Genomic DNA, 21,096 nt, shown 5'->3' on the forward strand with positions numbered 1-21,096 from the left:
AGACTTCTTGCCACCGAACACCACATTGCTCATTCAGCCAATGGATCAAGGCATTATTCATGCTTTTAAGGTGCTCTACACCCAAAAAGCCCTGCAAAACCTTGTTGAAGCTATGGACTTGGATGAAGACTTCTCACTAAAGACGTACTGGTGTGAGTACACAATTGCATCGTGTCTCCAAAATATTCAAAAGGCCATAAAGGAGATGAAGAGTGAGATTTGAATGCCAGCTGGAAAAAATTGTGGCCAGAAGTGGTCTATGATTACAAGGGATTCTCTCCTGATGAAATCCATCACTCTGCGGTGGATAAGGCCATGAAGCTGGCAAAAATACTGGGAGGAGAGGGCTTCAGTGGCATGACTACTGAAGACGTAAATACCCTGATTGATGTGCACTTTCAACCATTGACGGACAAAGACCTCGAGGAGCTGACTAAGTCAGCAAGTGAAGAAGAGGATGAGGAACAAGATGAACAACGGGTTGAAGAAGAAGAGGAGGTTGGCCTAACACTTGATTGTGTTGCAACCATGGTCAGAATGGCCAAAGAACTTCAATGAGTGGCTGAAGAATGGGACCCCCATATGGTTCATTCATTGCAGTTTGCAAATTCAATTGACAGTGCCATGTCAGATTACAAAAACATTCTCAATCAGAAGAAGAAGGAGCACCAGCAATTCTCCATAACTATGTTCATCAGTTGAACGAAGAGGTTGGTTATGCCTGCACCTTTAGCGGAAGTAGAAGTTATGGACGAGGCCGAAGATACTACTGCACCACCTGAAGAAGTGCCTGATGAAGTGGTGCCTTTAGAAGAGCTGTAATGCTCTTCTTTGCTGTGCAGTACATTCATCTCATCTTCATCACCTTCATTGTCATCAGTACTACACAGCTAACTCATCATCTTCATCATTCGAGTTGTAGTATACTTCACTGGTGAGTACCCATATAAAATTTTACAGTACTGTATATGTATGTTGTTAAAGTTATGTAATTTTAAGAGTGTAGAATATGTTTAAGAACATAAGTAGTGCTTATAAAAGTGTGGAAAAGGTTAATAAGGGAGTGGAAAAGGTTAATAAGGGACTGGGAACGGTTTATAAGTATGTGGGAAGGGTTTATAAAGCCTTAAAATATATATAAATGCTAAAATAAACGTAAGGTTCGTACTTCGCGGATTTTCACCTATCATGGGAGGGTGGGGTGGGTCTAGAACATAATACCTGCGATAAGTGAGGGAATACTGTGCCACCATATTTATGACTCTGTTTTGGCATTTGATTTTTAAATATGATGGGCTTCTCAAACATGTAAGTGTTCTGGGCCTTTCTTGATATCTGAGAGACCCTGTGCATATGGGAAGGGGAGGAAAGTCTCAGCAAGGGTTATGAAGAGAGCTGGATTAGCCCTGACAGTTAATTTTGCCTGCCTGGGCCAGTGTGGTTAGAAATGGAGGTGCTGGGCTCATTGACCGCAATGTGGAAAACCTCACCTTCCAGCCAATATGCTCTTTTTCTTCTAATAGCTGATTACTTCCAACCTACCAAGTGTTGTATATGCTTTGTGTGACAGTATATGCTTGTGACCTGACCAACTCTCTTGAAAGAACAGGCCCCAAGATGTAAATACGTGCTGCATTGGGTGTGCTCCAGGATAACCTGAAGTCCATGAAATCAGATTTTCAGGTGTTCTATTCCACAGCACTTCAGTCTTTAGCAAAACAGAATGTATTTGTGTATGTGTTGCGGGGGGGTGGGGAGGGCGGCACACAATATTCATAACCTAAATGGCTAAACTGTCTAAGGTCAGGTTTTATTAAAACAGTGAATTTGGTGTAGGATAATTGCTCCCACCACCATGTTTTTGAGGGTGGGGTGAAAGTTTAACTTATTGACTGTTTTAGAAAGCTTTTCAGTTTTAAATTATGGAGCGGTATATGTCTAAATAGACCCATGAGACTGTCTCCTTTATATTATTTTGTCCAAAGCTCTGTCCTTTTCTTGACTAAATCTCTGAGCTGGGTATAAGGATTGAGTTTACAGAAGCAGACTGAGATTGTTTGGCTTCAGGGTGAGTGATTTACCTGTACTTTGCGTAGTAGCCTGCCCTCCCTAGTTAAGCCAGGAGCATTACTGATGCGTTTGTTATTTTTTACAGAAATGACTCTTGGGGCAGGGGGGAGAGGTAATGAGAAAGAGAGAGAGAGGATGAGAGAGAGAGATAGACAGATAGACGGAGAGAGAGAGAGAGAGAGAGAGAGAGAGAGACAGAGAGAGACAGAGAGAGAGAGAATTATTCAGTTGGGAAAATAACTTGAGATGCCCTGGAGAGAATCATTTTTATAAGTAAGTCTGAGCTTCTGAGGGCAGGAACAATGTTGTCTTCACCTTTTCCATCACAGCTTTCCTAATATTTCAGTTAAAAATGACTACTCCCACTTTTATGTTCCTTCTGCATGTGCTGGATATACTTCTAAATTCTAATCTGTGTTTGTTTGTTTACATGTATGTCTCTTCTTACTAGGGTTGTAACCTCTTAAAGCTAGAGACTTAAAAAGAAATCTATTCCAAGGACTCATATAACATGTAGTAAATACTTAATATGTTAGATGAGCAAATATATGAGAGGATTAAACTGAAGGAATTTAAGATTAGTAACTCACTTCTGGATGCAGTTTAGAAGAATGTTTAAAAATGACTTGTGGCAATCAATCTTTATTATCTCTGGATTTTTTTATCCCTTATTATTATTATTTTTAATATAAGAATATCTTTTTAAAATATTTTATTTATTTATTTTTAGAGAGAGAAGGGAAGGGAGGGAGGAAGAGAGGGAGAGAAACATCAGTTGGCTGCCTTTCGCATGCCCCCAACCAGGGCCCTGGCCTGCAACCCAGACATGTGTCCTGACTGGGAATCGAACTGGAGAACCTTTGGTTCACAGGTCGGTGCTCAATCCACTGAGCCAAAGCAGCCAGGGCCCCTTATTTTTCTTAAACAAAAAATTGAGCATAAACTTAAGTTTCTTGATTAGTGATAATTGAAGTCATGTGGAACTGAATTTAGAGCCTTTACATCTCTTTAAGTTGTATCAAGTCATATCGTGTGGTAATTCTAGGAAGAATGAATTAGTGGATTATGGGTCCCATGAAGCTGTCATTGGTCCACTGATTTAAACCATAAGAATTTTCTATTAGTTTAGGTTGAAGACTAAAAGGTGGAGGGAAGACTTAACCTGTGCTAGTTGATTGATTTAAAGTGTCAATGTTATTAGTGTATAGTCAAGATATATAATTACTTAGAAAACAGATCTTAGCCCTTCTGTCATTCCCTAAAATGCTTTTTAAAGAATTCAGATTTTTATTAAAAAGTAGATTTCTTTTTAAGAAGCCAGGCAACTTGAATGTTTAAATAAAATCTCATTTTCCGAAGACAACACAGGCTCCTTCCTGTTTCTGACTACTGGTTAGTCATGGTGGGATTTGTTTGGCTTTTATGAATGCCATTAAATTTTAATGTACAGATCAGATATCTTACCATAGGAAAAAAATGGGTGTAGTGTCTGTTTTGGCCCTATCATTTTATTCCACAAGGGAACCATTAGTGGAGAATCAAATTGATTCCTGCAAAGCTTTTCCATTTTATCTTTTTTTGGGAGTGGGGGTGTATTTTCTTTCTCCATGATGACTGTTTATTTTTTGTTTTTCCAAATTTGAAACACTTATGCAGTAACTGGACCCATGCAAATAGGTACAGTGCAACAGTTGCATTCTATGATGCTTATGATGCTTGTTTGCCATAATGTTGTTAAGGTTCATGTTACCTGGAAATATAATCAAGTTTGTGACTTTTTAAAGTAAATGATTTCAGTGGGCCAAGTGATTTCATGATTGCCTGTACTTTTGAAAACTTATTCATTCATTTACATATTTATTGAGCATTATTATGCATCAGGCATTCTAGTCTGAATACATTAATGAATAAGATAGACAAGGTCCTTGGCCCTGCTGACCTTATAGTCTTGTGGGAGATACAGAAAACTAAACTGAGAGGGTGTGATATGTCTCATGAGAACACATTGGAGAGGTACTTAAAGATTTGGGATAGCTTCCTCAAGTAAGGGGCATTTAAAAGCGAAGTCTAAGGTAACAATTAGGGGTTATTCAAACAAAAGAGGGTAGAGAGAAAGGTGTTTCAGTTAGAGGGCATGGTTGTAAAAAACCTTGAGGCAAGAGGTAGGTGCTCTTCAACTAGTGGTTTTTAATGGGTGGCTGGCTATTCCTGAAGGGCCTCTGAAATAACTTCTCTTGAATATTTTTAAGTTTTCATTTAAACATTTAAAAATGATAAGTTTAGTGGCAAAGCATATGTTTTCTGCCGTATTGTATGTTATATACGTGTCTTAAATATGTTTTCATGTAAATTTAGCTCATTTAATTTATGGAAAACATCTGCCATAATCATTGGCAAAGCCAGTCCTCATTGTCTAACGGGACTGCCAAACCAAAATTAGTTTTTAAAATTTTATCTTTAAAAAAGCTTATTCTTCAGTTAATTATCTCTTAAAGATATTTAAATATGTCCTGGCTGGTGTGGCTCAGTGGACTGAGCGCCAGCCTGTGAACCAAAGGGTTGCTGGTTCGATTCCCGGTCAGGGCACATGACTGGGTTACAGGCCAGGTCCCCAGTTGGGAGTGTGCAAAAGGCAACTGCACATTGATGTTTCTCTCCCTAGCTTTCTTCCTCCCTTCCCCTTTCTCTAAAAATAAATAAATAAAATCTTTGAAAGAAAAAAAGAACAGAAACTTAAAAAAAATTTTTTTTTAAAAAGAAAAAGGTATTTAAATAGTATGGAAAAAACTATTTTTCTGTTTACCCACATAATTGCTGTTTTATGCTCTTCATTTTTTTCTGTAATTCCAAATTTCTACCTGGTATTTGACTGTGTAAGGGAAAAGGGGGCAGTGCCCCTGACTGAATAGTCAGGTATTGCATATTTTAAAAATTCTTGTGGCACATCAGTGTGCCTGCCACAGCACACAGTTGAAAATCACCGACTTATTGGGTCCAGAGTGTTTTTCTGAGGTGATGAAAAAGTTTTGACACAAGAGAGAGTTGGTGGTTGCTCAACATTGTGAATACTCTAAACGCCATTGAATTGTGTCCTTTAAAATGACTAATTGTGTGTTATGTGAATTTTCACCTCAATTAAAAAACTATATTGAGATCCCATTTTGATCTATGGCATTGGGGAAGATCCATAAGTTTTGATTATACACAGAGTTATTGAGACTGTGGGGAAGTGGGTACTGTAATCCACTGTGGTGGGAATATAAATTAATAACTTCTGTGGATGGCGATATGCCATCTGTCAAAACTAAAATGGCCACATCTTTGACTCAGCAATTCTACTTCCAGACTGTATACTACAGATCTATACATTTAAAAGTATTATGTACTTTTATGGGCTAGGTATGTAGCTGTATAAAAGAATGAGGAGGCTTTTAAATTAATTTTAATAGAACATGTCCATTGCAGAGAGTATGTGTAGCATGATACTGTCTGTATAAAAAAGGTGGAAGCCTATATTTTTGTCTCTGTATGCATAAAGTGTCTTTTTTTTTGAAAAATACAAAGAAAGCTGATAACATTGGTTGCAAGTATTTAGATAGAATTTGAATGCCTAGGAGATAGTGGAAGGAAGATTTTTTCACTGTATGCTCTTTTACTTTTATGTATGTGTATATGTTTGTGTCATATATGTATATGAACATACAAATTATGTAAAATTTAAAATACATAAAATTTTTAATTTAAAAATGAAAAAGGAACATAAAACAACCAGTCCTCTCTAAGAATGATCAAAAGTCACATCAGTTCTCTGATCTTTACTATGTACTGCTTCATGGCTCTAATGTTTGACTCAGCTTAGTAAAGTATGCATCTTGAGAGTTAGAATAGTGTTTTTTGCATCTTTAATATGCATACCTATATGTTCAATGAATTTTACATAGTTGAAATTCATATGTTGGTTTAATTTATTAACCACTCAGTACTGTTTTATACTTGTGGTGTTTTACATTACAGTAGTCCCTCTCTATATCGCGGTTCACTTATTGCGGCCTCACTGTATTGAGGGATTTAAAAAATATACATATAATTATTTATCGCGGATTTTTCACTATATTGTGAGATTTTGCAGTTTTGTATACGTATGTTGTTAAAGTTATGTAGGTTTAAGAGTGTAGAATAAATATAAGGTTCCTACTTCACGGGGACGTCTAGAACGTAATACCCGTGATAAGTGAGGGAATACTGTATTTCATTTGATTCTCAAAACAACCTGTGAGAGGGCTTTTATTTGCATATCAAATTTTCTGTGTTTTCAAATAAGCATGTATAATTTTGGCTAAACATTTAACTTTGACAGATTTTTTCCATTTTGTTAAAGTTATAAAGTGATAACACAATGGGTTTATTGGATGAGATTAGAGGAGATGATCCATCAGGTCCTTTTCAACTCTAGATGAATAGATGAATGAATGAATGCATTTTAGTAGTACAAGATGGTCAAGGAGAATGGTTTATGCATTTTGTGTTCTTCTTTTAAATGAACCCCTCCCCTGCAAAAAGATCCCACTGTTGACTGACCAGATCATCTGTGCTACTAACCTATTTTAATACTAAGCTATTAATAACTGATTCAGTTATTAATGCCAATGACATTTTAATTAACAACATAGTTAATTGTTCTCAAACAGCCCAATGGATTTATCAAACAAATCCATATAGCTAGATGAATGAGAAATTTATGCATTACCTTATAGTTTTTCTTTTTATTTCCTCCTATCCCTTTGCTTCCTCTGATTTTAAATTTCACTCAACATAATTCCTTGGAATTTTTTTTAGATGCTAAATCTGAAACTGTTGTCAAGGATTTCAGTTCTTTGTATAGTGTTTTTTAATGACAGTGTGTATAGGGTGAGGAATAAGAAAACAAAGAAGATACAGAGATATAGCAACTTGAAGTAAAAGCTCCAAAACATTTTCTCATCATTTTTTTTTTTTTTTTGGCCAGGAAATATCAAACAACAATGACTTACTTAGTGCAGTGAATAATGAGCGAATGATTGTGCTGCACTTAATGTAAATACAAGCTAAAAACTTCTATTACAAATCGGTCTTAGCTCTTTTCCATGTGGAAAACAATGTGAATTTATATCCACTTACCTTCTTTGTATTTTCATGTGATATTTTGCTTGGTTCTGCCAGTGAGTTAACTCCCTGTTTCTCCCCACAGGGTTGAAAATGCTTGCACCAAGCTTGTCCAGGCCGCCCAGATGCTTCAGTCAGATCCTTACTCAGTCCCTGCTCGAGATTATCTAATTGATGGGTCAAGGGGCATCCTCTCTGGCACATCAGACCTGCTCCTCACCTTCGATGAGGCTGAGGTAGGCAATCTGAAGCCCATGCAGACTTCTTTCACACAAGAGCCTAACCTCAAAAATAATAATGGAGGATTGATGATTATTTAGAAAGAGAAAATGTTGAATAGCTACGCATCTGAATTACAGTTGTTTTATATTTATTGTTCACTCAGTTGACTACTCTGAACTATATTTCCAGGTTCGTAAAATTATTAGAGTTTGCAAAGGAATTTTGGAATATCTTACAGTGGCAGAGGTTGTAGAAACTATGGAAGATTTGGTCACTTACACAAAGAACCTTGGACCAGGTTAGTTATATCCGATTTTTATACTATAATTTTTATGGATTGTTCCTGTTTGATCAAGAGGAAAGGGGCGTTCCATCCTGCTTTTTGCAGAAGATAGGCAGTGATGCATTGGGCTTCTAGGTATCTCTACTCTGATGATGGGGCTAACGCTGTGCTTCTATTGAAGGGGTATCATTGTCTCTGAAAGCTGAATCTGCTTTCTACAAATCCTGTCCCTGTCTAATGAATAAAACTAGACATTGCAAATATTGCTGGAGAATGTAGGAAATACTTTTCTATGACTGTAATGCTTAAGGCCACCCTGAACCCTGACCTCTCCATTCCATTATTATACAGCATTCCTTCACTGTCTGCCAGCTGGCCTGCAACTCTTTCTGACCTCTTAGCTTGCTAATTAGCCCGCCTACGATTGTGGATTCATGCCCCAAAGCTGCATAATATAATCAGACCTAGAAGGAGAGAAGAGCTACTGTGGCTAAATCTCATTTTGAAATGATGGTGTAGTCATCTGAGAACTGAATATTTAAAATACGTGAACAGACAGCAGCTTTTGATGTTATAGGCATGTAATATATGAAGTTTCTTAAGAGTATGAATGAGACCAATGACAAATCACATCAGATGTTTAACTGGTCAGTATTAAAGGTCACATGCTACCTTATAAAATTCTTTTTTCTTATGTAAAATGATTTTTAAGTAACAGTATTTTCATGAGGTTCTGGTGTGGTTATTCTATAAACTTATGGCAGTTAAAAATTTCTCTGAGCCATCATTGAAGATCACCAGGAAATAAGTTTAGAGCAAGTACTCTTTTTAACTTTCTCATAGCATTGAAAAAAAATTTTATTTCTTCAAATGAAATCTTATGCAGAATCCCAATATATAAAAGACAAAAATGGAGTTACTCTGGATGAAGAAGGGGCTACATCTTTTCTACCCATCTTCCTTTGGTACCCCTTAATAAGCTGTGAAACTATTGGATTGGCCAAAAAATTTGTTTGCTTTTTTTCCGTAAGATGGCTCTAGTAGCACTTAGTTGTCTTTAACTTCTTTTGAAACAGTTTTTTTAGATTGTATTGTGACAGCCTTCATGTCAGTGTGCATTAAAAAACAAACATCAAAATTGGTAAATTTTTGTGTAGCCATTTTAATATTGAAAATGGAAAAAAAATAAGTAACATTTTCAGCATATTATGCTCTATTATGTCAAGAAAGACAAAAATGCAACAGAAATGCAAAAAAAGATTTGTGTAGTGTATGGAGAAGATGCTGTGATTGATCAAACGTGTCGAAAGTGGTTTGCAAAGCTTCATGCTGGAGATTTCTCACTGGACAGTGCTCCACAATCGGGTAGACCAATTGAAGTTGATAGCGATCAAATCGAGACATTAACTGAGAACAATCAAATGTTATACCATTCAGGAGATAGCCGACATACTCAAATATCCAGATTAATAAAGTTGTTGAAAATGAAAAGTGAGTCTTTTAGTTTATGGAAAAAACTAAACAGACGTTTAGACCAACCAAATACTTAAGAAATCCAAGCTTTAAAGAGTCACATAACCTTTGAATAATACCCAAAATAAACAGAAAATGCTTACAGGCTGATTCCAAAACACCAGATGCTTTCAAATGCTGTCATCACTATAATTATTTTTATAATATTTCTATTTGTTTCTAATTATAGAAGTAGTACATTCTTATTATGAACAAATTGGAAAGTATAGAAAAACATAAAGGTGAAAACAAAACACATTATTGTAATTCTTAACATTTTTTTCAGCCACTAGATTCTCAGTATCAGGCTCACATGAGATTCTTACATACCTAGGCACAGGGGCCAGGTATGTGGCGTGAAACTTGCGCATGTGGTAGCCAGGCAAAATATTGCTATTCAACTTGTGAATTTATTTTTTACAAATGTTTATTCACTTGAATACCTTTTTATATTTGTGAATGTATTTATGTCAAATGCAAAAGTAATGTCACATTTAGGGCTTACATTTAGTGAATTACTTTTTTTTTTTTTCCACCTGTTTCTAGTGAATTACTTTTAATGAAAAGAGTAGAGTTGCATTAAGTTAGAACTATCCTGAAAAATTTTCTATCATAAATGCTAGAGCTCAGTGATAGTTTTGTTTTTTAAATAAGTGGGCTTTCATAGTACTTCCTAATGGTTTTAGGCTCAGAAAGCCAGACTCTGGGTCATTTCACTACTCACCCTGCACTATTTATTCGTTATGCTCCAGGAATGACTAAGATGGCCAAGATGATTGATGAGAGGCAGCAGGAACTGACTCACCAGGAACACCGAGTGATGTTAGTGAACTCAATGAACACCGTGAAAGAGTTGCTGCCAGTTCTCATTTCAGGTATTTTCTGCCTATATTTGATCTTATCGGAAAAAAAAATGTTAACGTGTTCTAAACTCTGATATTCATTTTCTTTTGCTGCTCAGTTGCTTGTCCTTCTGCCTGGGTAAGAATGAGACCTGATGGATTGGGTATTACCTGTAGGCTGCAGCTGATTGGCTAAGAACCAGTATTTATCTTCTCTAATGCCCTTCTTATCTTGCTCTTTGTTTGGAATTGCCTTTTCTGTTGCCTAGTTCTGGCCTTCTAAAACTCTAATTAGCCCTTTTTCTGGGAGGTGGAATCTCCTCTAGAATTCTAGGGTTGGATGTGTGGATTTGGACACCTTTATTTGTATTACAAAAAGTTAGGAGCTGGATTGGATCTTATAGAGCACTATATGATAAAGAAATGAACCTAGAGCCCATTTCAGTGTTGTGTTAACAGTTTAAAAAAAAAAAAGACATTTAACTCTTCTCTGCATTGTAGAGCTGGTCGTCTATGCCAACTGGGACCACCTTGGTATTGGGCAGAGCCCAGAAATGCACCATGGTGACTGTTCTCCAACCTAGCAAAAGGAATCTATACTTATTGAGCATCTAGTATGTAGCAGATACCTCATGGTTTTTGTGAGTTATCTTAGTCAAGTTGTGGGTTTGTTAGTTTAACTCTCAGAGGGCAGCTTTATTTTAAAAATCTTATGAGGCATGTCATTGTGATCCTTAGCTACTGCTTTCCTGTTTTCTCATTTCAAGTAGTAGCTAAAAAGGAGATGTGACTGTAGGAGTTCAGACAGCCCTTACATGAACTAGAAAACAAAATTTTGTAAATAGAGGGTTTTTTAAATCAATGTTTATTGATTTTAGAGAGAGAGGAAGGGAGAGAGAGAGAGAGAGAAACATCAATAGGTTGCCTCCCATATGTTCCATGACTGGGAATCGAACCCACAACCTTTTGGGCTCCAGTCAACTGAGCCACCCCGCCAGGGCTATAAATAGAGTCTTATAATCTCCATGGGAAATATGTTTTTGAGGCCAGCTGTTTGATGCGGCAGAAAAGTTGTTGGGAAAAGGATTTCTTTCTAAGCTAGGTAACTCAACAAAGTATTGATTAGTCTTTGTTTTTACAATTTTAGTTACTTTATAGGAAGGTAATCTCTTTCTCCAATGCGTCATGTTATTTTTACTTCTCCTCCCCCCTATGCCCTTTCTCCTCCCCTCCCCCTCCTCCTCCCTCTCTTCTTCATCCCTTTCCTCCTCCATCTTTGCTTTTGGGGATTAGAAAGTCCCTGCTATATGGTGAGAGAAATCCTGGAAGATAAGTTGAACACTTTGGGATCTTCCATTAGGATTGGGGGAAGCAGGATTCTCCAGTTACAGTTTTACTGACTGTTTTCATCTTGTCCCATTAGGTTTGTGTTAGATGGGGACAGTGTTAGGGCTGGGAATCTAACTGATTCAGAACGATATTGGATATATTGTGATTGTAGGTCATCAGTATGTGCATGTTAAATTAGTTCCCTGATCATGTTGTGGTGATGTTTTATACCTTCAGTTTTCATTATAGTGACAGTTGCTGATACTGGAACTTTATTGGCAAACTTGCAGTGTTTGTTTTCATATATTTTTTAAGACCTTAGAAGCCCAAAACGTGTTCAAGGTGTAGAACATTTCGTATAAATATTGTTATATGGGAAAATACAGTTCCATGCTTAGTTTCTGATCTTTTGTTTATTTTTACAGCTATGAAGATTTTTGTAACAACTAAAAACTCAAAAAACCAAGGAATAGAAGAAGCTTTGAAAAATCGCAATTTCACCGTAGAAAAGATGAGTGCAGAAATTAATGAGATCATTCGTGTATTACAACTCACTTCTTGGGATGAAGATGCCTGGGCCAGCAAGGTAAGTTTTATTGGAGGAGAAATAAGCAAAATCCCAAATTCTCCCCTTCTGGCAGTTTGATTGTCTCACATTTTATCTTGTAACTATGTGTAGTATAAGACTACTCAGATATTATGAAATAATATCTTATTTACTTTTGTTTCATGGGTTACTTGATCCTTTTGCAAATTTCCTTTGTTCCAAGGTGGAACAATAAATAGGTATGTGGTGGTGAATGTTGGTTGAAGGATGAAATATGTAGCTTTTCCTTCAGGCTGAAGTCTCATTGATTGGGCTGGTGGAGGGATTCTGGTGTGGTGTATGCTCCCCTGGGTGGGAAGCCCACCTTTTTATGGGCAGTTGTTAGGTAAGTAAGAAACTTAGTATGCCTGTGACTGAGTTTTATGGAAAACTTTTCCTAAACCAACCTTTGACCCAGAGAAATCTACAGAGAAAACTCTTGCTATTTCTATGTGTGTGCCTTCATCATTCCATTTTCCCTAAGGAAAGCTCAGTTAAAATATTAGTTTTCACATTTGTCTGTTAGTTTGAGGGCTCTCTGCGCTCTTTAGAATTTAGTCTAGAATTTCTTCTTAAACTCCAAAAGGGTTAGTGGATTCCTTCTAGAGCCCAACAGCAGTGGTTTTGTGTTGCTGCTGCTCTGGTCTGCTTCTCCCTGTCCAGTGACTACTTGAAGGGAACAGAGACACTTGGGTTTACACTTTCCTCGTAGAAACCCAAGATGCAGGCAATGGGGGAATCACACTATCTCCAGCATCCAGCTTCCCCACGTGTGACCCAGAGGTAGTCTCCAGGGCCATCCAGCAGGCTGGTAGCAGATTCAAGAGGGGATTGTATAGTGTGACTTCTATGTGGTGCCCAGTGGGGCTGTTTGTCCTCTAGGTCACCTACAAGGTAAGGTCAAAGCTGGGGCACTCAAGTCACCAGTCCTTTCTTGTTGCCTAGAAAATGAATTTAAATATGCAGAAGAAATTAGTCAGCTTATCTTAATTATGGATTTGTTTATAGAGTTCTTGAACAAGTTCTAAGACTATATTTTAAATCTGTGTGATACAATCATTTTAAGTCTGACATTATACTTAATTTTGCTTTTACATATTTGACAGCTTTCATTTCCCTGTTATGACTTCTTTATGCATCTTTTTTTGTTCTCTTGTTTGTTTTATTTTTTTTTTCTCTCACGTTTAGAAGGTAAGCTTTTTCTTGCCCTCTAGTATTTTTTTATTTTTCACTTAAAAGAGAAAAAGCATGTCTGTGAGGTTTTTTGTGCTGTGTGCCATGCCTTACTCTGTGTGCCGGTGTGTAACACTGTGCTCGAGCATATGCGTCAGATTGTGATTTAATGTGGGACTCAAGGCTGTGCTGGGCAAACTGTTTGACTCTTGTTCATCTCGAGCTGTTTCTTTGGGGAAAGCAAAAGAAAAGTCCTTTCTATGGGATTTCAGGCTTTCTATACTTACTGAGTGCTTTCATCCCTATGAGCAGGCTCCTGAGAACTGTTCTGGCCTAGTCATTCCCACTGACTTCATTTGAAGGGTAGCTTTCCCCAGGCAACTGGGTGACTGCTAAGTTACCTGTGGACCCTGCTTTTAGGAAACTTCCAGCTGATGTCATCTCTGTATTTGCCTCTCCTACTGGTCTCCTTTGCAGGCTCTGGAATTTTGCTTTTGGAGATGTGTCATCAAAGTTTTAAGCCATAATAAAAATGGGTAGGCTAGAGAGTTTAGATGGGACATCTGTCCTTCATAATAATTCTAGTCTTTAAAATCAAAAGGAAAAAAGTAAGGTATATCTCAAGTTTTTCCCAACTTCAGTCCATAGCTCACTGCATATTCTGCTATTTAAGCTGTGAATCAGCCATTATTCTCCGTAACCTCATGCTTCCCTAACCTAATTTCTTTCCTTATTCTCTCTCCTTTGCTCCCAGCAGATGAGAAATAGTTAAAAAAAAAAAAAAGGGAGGAAGGGAACAGGCATTGTAGCCTTAATGTTTACCTGTTTTTGGAGGGGAAGAGTCATCCATCATTGAGTAAATAAGTGTTGCTGAGCTCTATTTTGTGCAAACGTCATCAAGAGCTACTTCTTTTTTAAAAATATGGTCAGTTGAGTTTTTCAGGCACTTGGGGGGATATATTTACAAGGTAAATGGACCTGGTCCTCACTGTATCCAGTCTTGTAGCTGTCTCAGTTTTATGCTGCTCTGGAAGGAACCAGACTGTTAGGGTGCTGCAAAACTATCAGAATGAAAGAAAGTAATAAATATTTCTTGCTTATTCTGATGCCATATGTACTTGGCCAAAAGAAGCTCAAAGTACATAATGGCATCAGAATAAGCAAGAATTGTTTATTTTTAACTTCACTTTGCTTTTGTTATACATTTACCTGGTTCAAAAAAATCAGTTGCTGTTAAAGGATATACATGACAAATCTCACTCCTAATCCCATTCCTATCCACCTTACCTCCTCCTACCCCCTAAAAGTAATCATTTTTATTAGTTACAAGAGTATGTAGAAAAAAGAAATTTTACCTTTAAAGTGCAAATTGGTAACTAGGATTTTGGTTATTTTTCAGTTTTAGTAGCATTATGCATCTTACATTGCTCAGTTGTAAGCAGTGACTTAATCAGACCTTGCGTCTGTCTGTGACCCCTGGCTTCCCATTCTGTTTAATATTGTACATACGGCATCTTTTACCTCCCTTTGCCCCTACAAATAAAGAATTAACTTTGTCTTACCATACTTGTTTCATGCTTCCCTATTGGTGCAGTTTTCTCGTGGAAAGTGATGGTTCCTCTAGAAAAGTGGGGGATGAAAGTAAGTGGAAAATTTTTGGTAAAAGTGCATCTTACTGAATAAGTTAAGATTTTAAAGAGGCAATGTAATAGCTGATCATTTTACCTCTACACCTACATTCAAATTACAGATCTATAAACTTAAAAGTACCTTGACTTTAAATACTTCATTTTATTTTGAAAGTAAAAATTTTCCCCTCCTTAAATTAACAGTCATTTTATAAATGATCATTAAAAATTAGTTTAGCATTTTTCTTGGGAATACATTATGAAACAAAAGATTCTGTGAATTAAACAATTCTAATTCAGCTCCTTGTAATTCAGCAATATATATATATTTTTGTATTTATATTATTTGTATCTTGATGCATGCTGAGAATCAAGAGGAAGTGAGAAAAAATTTAAAAGCCACTTATTGATAATAATTTTTTGAACCCACATGGGGGCTCCTGCAACTGCATCTTGAGCCATTGGATACTGTTATTCTGGATTTGTTCCTGTGGTGGGTCTCTGCCCACTCTGGGCCTAGGCTGGTAGTGGTTAAGTGTAGTGACTGACTCAGATGTCCTAGACAGATTGCTCTACCAAAGAAGGAAATGTTGGTTAGAACACGTAATCCTGTAATACTTCCCCTTACCGCAGGCCATTGGGATTTTTATCTCATTTTTGCAAAAATAAGGTTGTACGTGAGCTTTTTATGAGGCTTCTAGTGTTTTATTTTAGCAGCTAATACAACAGAAGATTTATCTCTTGGAGTTTGAGATAAATAGTTAATGCAGGTGTTTATGATATTTTATCCCTCTCTGTGAACAGGAGAAAAGCCCAAAATGTTAAAGGAATTGAGGTTTCCTTCTGATCCAGGTGCACTCTGGTTGGTGAATCTGATTGTGTACTCATAGGTGGCAGAATTTTAGAGCCGAGTATTCTTAGAGGTGAGGAACTGAAAGTTGGGAGGGTAACTTGTTTGAAGTCTCAGGGCTAGACACCTTCTGTCATTGCTTAAATGTAGTTTGTAAGATTTTGTTCTACTGCCCAATCTCTTCTTTCCAGAAACATCTTTGTTTAAAATGTTGATTTGGGGGTGGAAAGGTGATCAGGGGTAGAACGGAGTAGGAAGAGTAGGGAGAGGAGGTGTTTTCATGGGAAAAACGGAGAGTAGTTTGGGCAGTGAAAGAGGGAGTCCTAGTCCCGTATTTATGTTTTCAGGAGCCTGTGATTGTGGGACCTTACTTTTCCTACCACAGTTCCTCTTGATTGCCTGTAAAAGGAACTCAGTGGTTCTCAGTATTACTGTGTTACTTAGGTCTAACTTTATATTAAGTTTCAGGACTGTTCCAGTTCCTGGGAGTGCATGGAAAATGGAGTTCTTTTAGCTTGTTCTTTCACCTTTTGGTATGCCAGGGAGAGTGCCAAGGCACTGTGGTTTTCATTTAAAACATGAACTATAAGAGTTTTACAGTAAAAGGCACTGTAGGAGGAGAGGACCAGATCCCTGCCAGCTGTCCCCAAAGCTACAAGACTACAACTGGTCTTTTTTATGCTCACTCTTAAAAAAAAAAAAAAGGAACCTAAAAACCCAGAAGAGATTGGTAGTGACTTTTTTGTCTTTCCTGTATTTGAGGTCTTACAGAGAAATGTACTCAAATGAAGGTGCTATTTTTTTCTCTTTTTATGTTATGCCCAGATTGTACTCTGGGTACTTAGATTTACATGACAAGGTTTAACTAAAAGCTTTGTGGTGTATAGTATAGTTGACCACAAGGGTTACAGTTATTTTCACCCTTTATAACTATATATTATAGTGATTTACAGTCCTGGTTGCTCAGTGAATTTGTTTATATCACATTCAGTTTTTATATACTTGTGTCGCTTATGACAGAATTCTGTTAATCCCATAATAAATACTGCCCTTCAAAAGAAGTATATTTGAGATTCTTAGGAGACCAGAGTCATTGTTCCCACAGATATTTTTGTTTTTAATAGATGTGGTATTAAAATGTTTAAATGATTATTTACAACTTGCCCTATTCTAGAAAGATTTTAAGGCAGCCCTTTCAGTGACCTTTTAAGTCTCTAAAATTGTCTAAATTTATGTTACTAAAAACTTCGGTAACTAATTGAAATTCCCAATTTAAAATGCAGCTTCATTTTAATTTGCCATTGATCCTTTTCAGGGGAAAATGAGCATCTCTTAATTTTAACTTCTTGATGTCACATCTCCCACTCAGGAGTAAATTGCTCACTTCCTGAGAATTAGATTCTTTCCTTGAAGTGTGGTTGCCAATCACACTTCATTAGGGAGAAAAATAAGTGATGATTTTTGACGATAATAAATAGAACAAAGCCAGCTTTCCATTGTGTTTGAAATCATTTTTGGGCAAGGGAGAATGAAAGCAGTCATTTAGGTTAGTGAGGGTTATTGATTTGATTCTGGAGCTTATTTTCTGGGCAGTGTTAACCAAAGCCCAAATTGACAAGGCAGAAAATAGGCTGACTACTACAGAAGGTTAGTGGATTCTTTGGCAACTCTCTTAGTTTAAAAAAAAAAAAAAAAGTATTGCATTTCATCTAATAGAAAACAATGAGGTTTGATGTCAACAAACCTGAGATCAGATTTGACTTCTAGGACAGAGCCTCTGTTTCTTGATTTGTAAAATTAAATTACATTTAAAAATGAAGTATTAGGGAAAAAAATGCCTCGAACAACCTAGCATGCAGCAAATGCTCAGTTAAAGTTAGTTTCCTAACTAGTAGCCTTTAATGCTAGGGATAATGCTGAAAAGTTTTTCCGATCTTGGTTTCTCTTTGAATTTAGTTTTTGAAATGTAATAAATATTATTTTTCACTGAAAATATGTATGTTAGAGAAATGATTATTAATAGATTTTAAGTTAAATATTTTTACATGGATATAGGTTTCTCTTTCAAAGGGTGCACATACTTTCTAGGTGAGAGTTTGTGAATTAAAAAAAAAGTCTGGCTCTAGACAAAGTCCTATAACTTGTCTTTGACTCTAAAGGCTATCTAACTCTGAGGTTAGGAGTTGCCTGAAACACTCTTGAAAGATATGGATTTGGAATGCTAACTGGGAATTAAGCTAAAGTGACCTTTGTATTACTTCTGAAGGCAAGGTTTGCTGTATAGATGAGTGTAGAACGGGATAGAGGAGGAGCAGATATTTAAACCAGTTGAGAATCAAATGCCACTTGTCTACACGTACTATCACAAATGGATTTTTGAAACAGATCCTACCACTCTGCCTTTTTATGATAGATGGCTACCATAATTCCATATAATTTGATGATAAAAATATTTTATTTTCTTTTTTTTCAGTAGTGTAGTTCACTGCTCTTTAGTTGTGGCTGTGAATTTGCTCTTTAGCACCTTAGATAGCCAATGTTGCAACAGGAAAACAAGCTGTTTATATGGGGAAGGAAGAACCCAAAGCTGAGAGTCCTATAATTTGAATATATGCTTGGAAAAAGCTGGGATCAGGCTCCTGTCTTGACCTTTGAAGCCTATGAGTGCTCCCAGTCCTTATTTGTGCTAGTGCCTGGCGTTGTTGGAATTGGAAAGGGGTGCTTCTGGAGCCCCCGTGTGGAAAACTAGTGGTACAACACCTTTAAGAACGCAAGTTTTGCCAGACTGGAAATTGAAAAAAGTTAGGGATTTAGGGTATTGCCTAGAATTTCAGAGGTTCACTGTGTGGTTTGGTGGATGGACTCTTACATGTAAAAGTCAGTTTTCTAGAGCAAAAGGGACATGGACTGTCTTTTTAAGGTGTTAAGTAGAGACTTAGGTGGCTAGTTTGTCAGTTGTGAGGACGGGTACATGGGTATCAGTTATATTGTTCTCAGCATTTTTCTGTATTTTAAAAACTTTATTAAAATATATGTATATTTTTAAATTGACTACTCTGTTGTTTCACCTTCTCATGCTACTTTCTGGGAGATTTTAGGCTAATTTTATGTTAGTTATTATGAACTTGTGATTGTAAACAATACATTGAAGTCCACTTATTTTATCCTGCTTCTTCCAGATTAGGGATGATAAGGGAACTCAGGATTAGGAGTGGTAGGGAAGGCCAGAAAAATATATTGCATTTAGTGGTTTATTTGTGGAATTAAAACTAAATTGTTAGGTTAACATCTTTATTTTTTTTCCCAACCAGTAATTCCAATTTTTTACATTAATTAAATATAGTGAAACATTATGCAGTGTGTGTGTGTATTTCAAAACAAGATGTAAAAGAACTGTGATTTGTGGCACCACGTGCTCATGAAGCTTCCCTGAAGCCTGGCGGGCTTTGGCAAGGCTTTAGTAGATGAATGCGGACTAGTGGAAAGGCTGATAATAAGGCATGTGACAACAGGACTTTTTCCTGCTGAAGACATTAAACACCTTGTGGCTTGAGCAATTTTACCAGTTTTCACAGTTTAGCAATAGGGAAATCAGGAAACAATAGAATTAACTGGAGATTTGCATGCAAGATGCTGCATTGTGACAGAAATAAGCATTATGGTGTGATGAGAATATTTTTAAGGCTTTGTAGGACTACCTTAGCTCTATTGTATGTCAATGGTATCACTTCTCTGTCTTTGTTTGTATCACGGTATCTCAATTTTTGCAAAGAAAATAATTGTGATATTTCTCTTCGAAAGGACACCGAAGCCATGAAGAGAGCATTGGCCTCCATAGACTCCAAACTGAACCAGGCTAAAGGTTGGCTCCGTGATCCCAGTGCCTCCCCAGGTACACCATCCGGTTCTGCTTTTCTGATAGATACAAGAAAAAGATAACGATGAAGCAAGCAAAAGAAAACCATCTTTTCAGAATCTCATAATCCTGAGATAACTACTGCAGCATTTAGGGGCATCCACCATTCAATCGGTTTTGACTAATTGAAACATTACTGGGTTTTAAAAGGATAGCGGACATAGACTAATCACCTCTTATCATGAAGGAATAAACCAAGCTGAACTGGGCATTCTTTGCAAAATATTTGATTCACCTCTTCCCTGAATCAGAAAAGTAATTATTTTGAATAAAAGCTCTTCTTTTATTCCGTTTGGGCATATTTCCATTTATGTCAACAAAGTACTTAGTTAAGCAGATTAACTAATGATACCAATAAGAATTGTAAACTAAAGTTAGCTTATATAAAGATAAGACCCAAATAGATTATTGAGCTAGGATTTTCTAATCTAATACTTACTCAATTTTAGATAAACATTTGAAGGAATATTAAAAGCCTAATGGAGGTTGGAGGTGCTAAGTACCATTAAATTGTTAGAGCCTATTTTCATCATCCACGTTCTTACCATGAGCTGCTTATTATCTCTGTATGGCTGTGGTTCTGGGTATCCTTTTTAGCAGTGTCTGTGGTTGGAACCTCACCCTATGGTTGTAAGGCCACTGCTTGACTCTTAGCTATCAGATGTATTGTCTTCTATTCACTTTGTCATTTGAAATCATCTGTTCCTTCATGAGTGAAATGACTTGTAAAGCATCCTCTAAATAATTAATGTATTAACAATGTAGATATTGAATATCTCTTTATATTAGGGGATGCTGGTGAGCAGGCCATTAGGCAGATCCTAGATGAAGCTGGAAAAGTTGGTGAATTGTGTGCAGGCAAAGAACGCAGAGAGATCCTGGGCACCTGCAAAATGCTGGGACAGATGACTGATCAAGTGGCTGACCTCCGCGCCAGGTAAAGTTCTTCTGCACTTACCAGAGTGTAGTCGGTAGTAGGTTGGATCTCGCTCCTGACAATGATTCAGAGAGCAAGTCTAGTAATTTTACTGTGTTATCTTTGGCTAATAGACAACATAGACATTATACTCTATTAATTCTTTGGAGATTGAAGTGAACTTTTCCTTCTTTAACTTGGTCATTTCTAGGCTCTTTTAAGTTTCTGTTTCATTATTATTCATTTGGTTTCATAATACTTGTACCCACCTCAAGTCTTGGCTTTAGAACTTCTTATCCTATAAACTAAATATATATAGTTTGCTATTAAGATATAGGTTTATTTTTTTGAGGGGGGCAGACTCATTCATATAGTTAATGAAGTTCTAAAATATCCTAATTTTTATGGAATTTTATAGTGTGAACATTGGGAAAAATTAAAGATGAGGCACTAGTATAGATGAGGTTTAATTTTGCTTCAAAAATGTCATGAAATATCTTGAGGTAATGGGAATATATAGGGTCTCCATACAAACCGGCCTCAGAAACACTGACATATTTGCACACTGTTACAGCCAGTCTCAAATATATGAACGTAATAGACTTAAGAATACAGTTCTTAAAGGAG

At 36.8% G+C, this 21,096-nt stretch overlaps 1 protein-coding gene across 1 annotated transcript in view; it reads left to right on the forward strand.

Moving 5' to 3' along the window:
- VCL (vinculin) overlaps window positions 1–21,096 on the forward strand; it is a 107,758-nt gene that overhangs the window by 58,507 nt on the left and 28,155 nt on the right. Inside the window, exons 3-8 of the mRNA XM_090278242.1 lie at window positions 7,298–7,448; window positions 7,624–7,732; window positions 9,982–10,104; window positions 11,826–11,986; window positions 19,439–19,529; window positions 20,343–20,490. Of these exons, the coding sequence (XP_090134368.1) occupies window positions 7,298–7,448; window positions 7,624–7,732; window positions 9,982–10,104; window positions 11,826–11,986; window positions 19,439–19,529; window positions 20,343–20,490 (783 nt within the window). The remainder of the gene's footprint in view (window positions 1–7,297; window positions 7,449–7,623; window positions 7,733–9,981; window positions 10,105–11,825; window positions 11,987–19,438; window positions 19,530–20,342; window positions 20,491–21,096) is intronic.

This window comes from Furipterus horrens, unplaced genomic scaffold (genome assembly GCF_987537825.1).
Source record: "Furipterus horrens unplaced genomic scaffold, mFurHor1.1.pri manual_scaffold_5, whole genome shotgun sequence".
Classification (NCBI taxonomy): Eukaryota; Metazoa; Chordata; class Mammalia; order Chiroptera; family Furipteridae; genus Furipterus; species Furipterus horrens.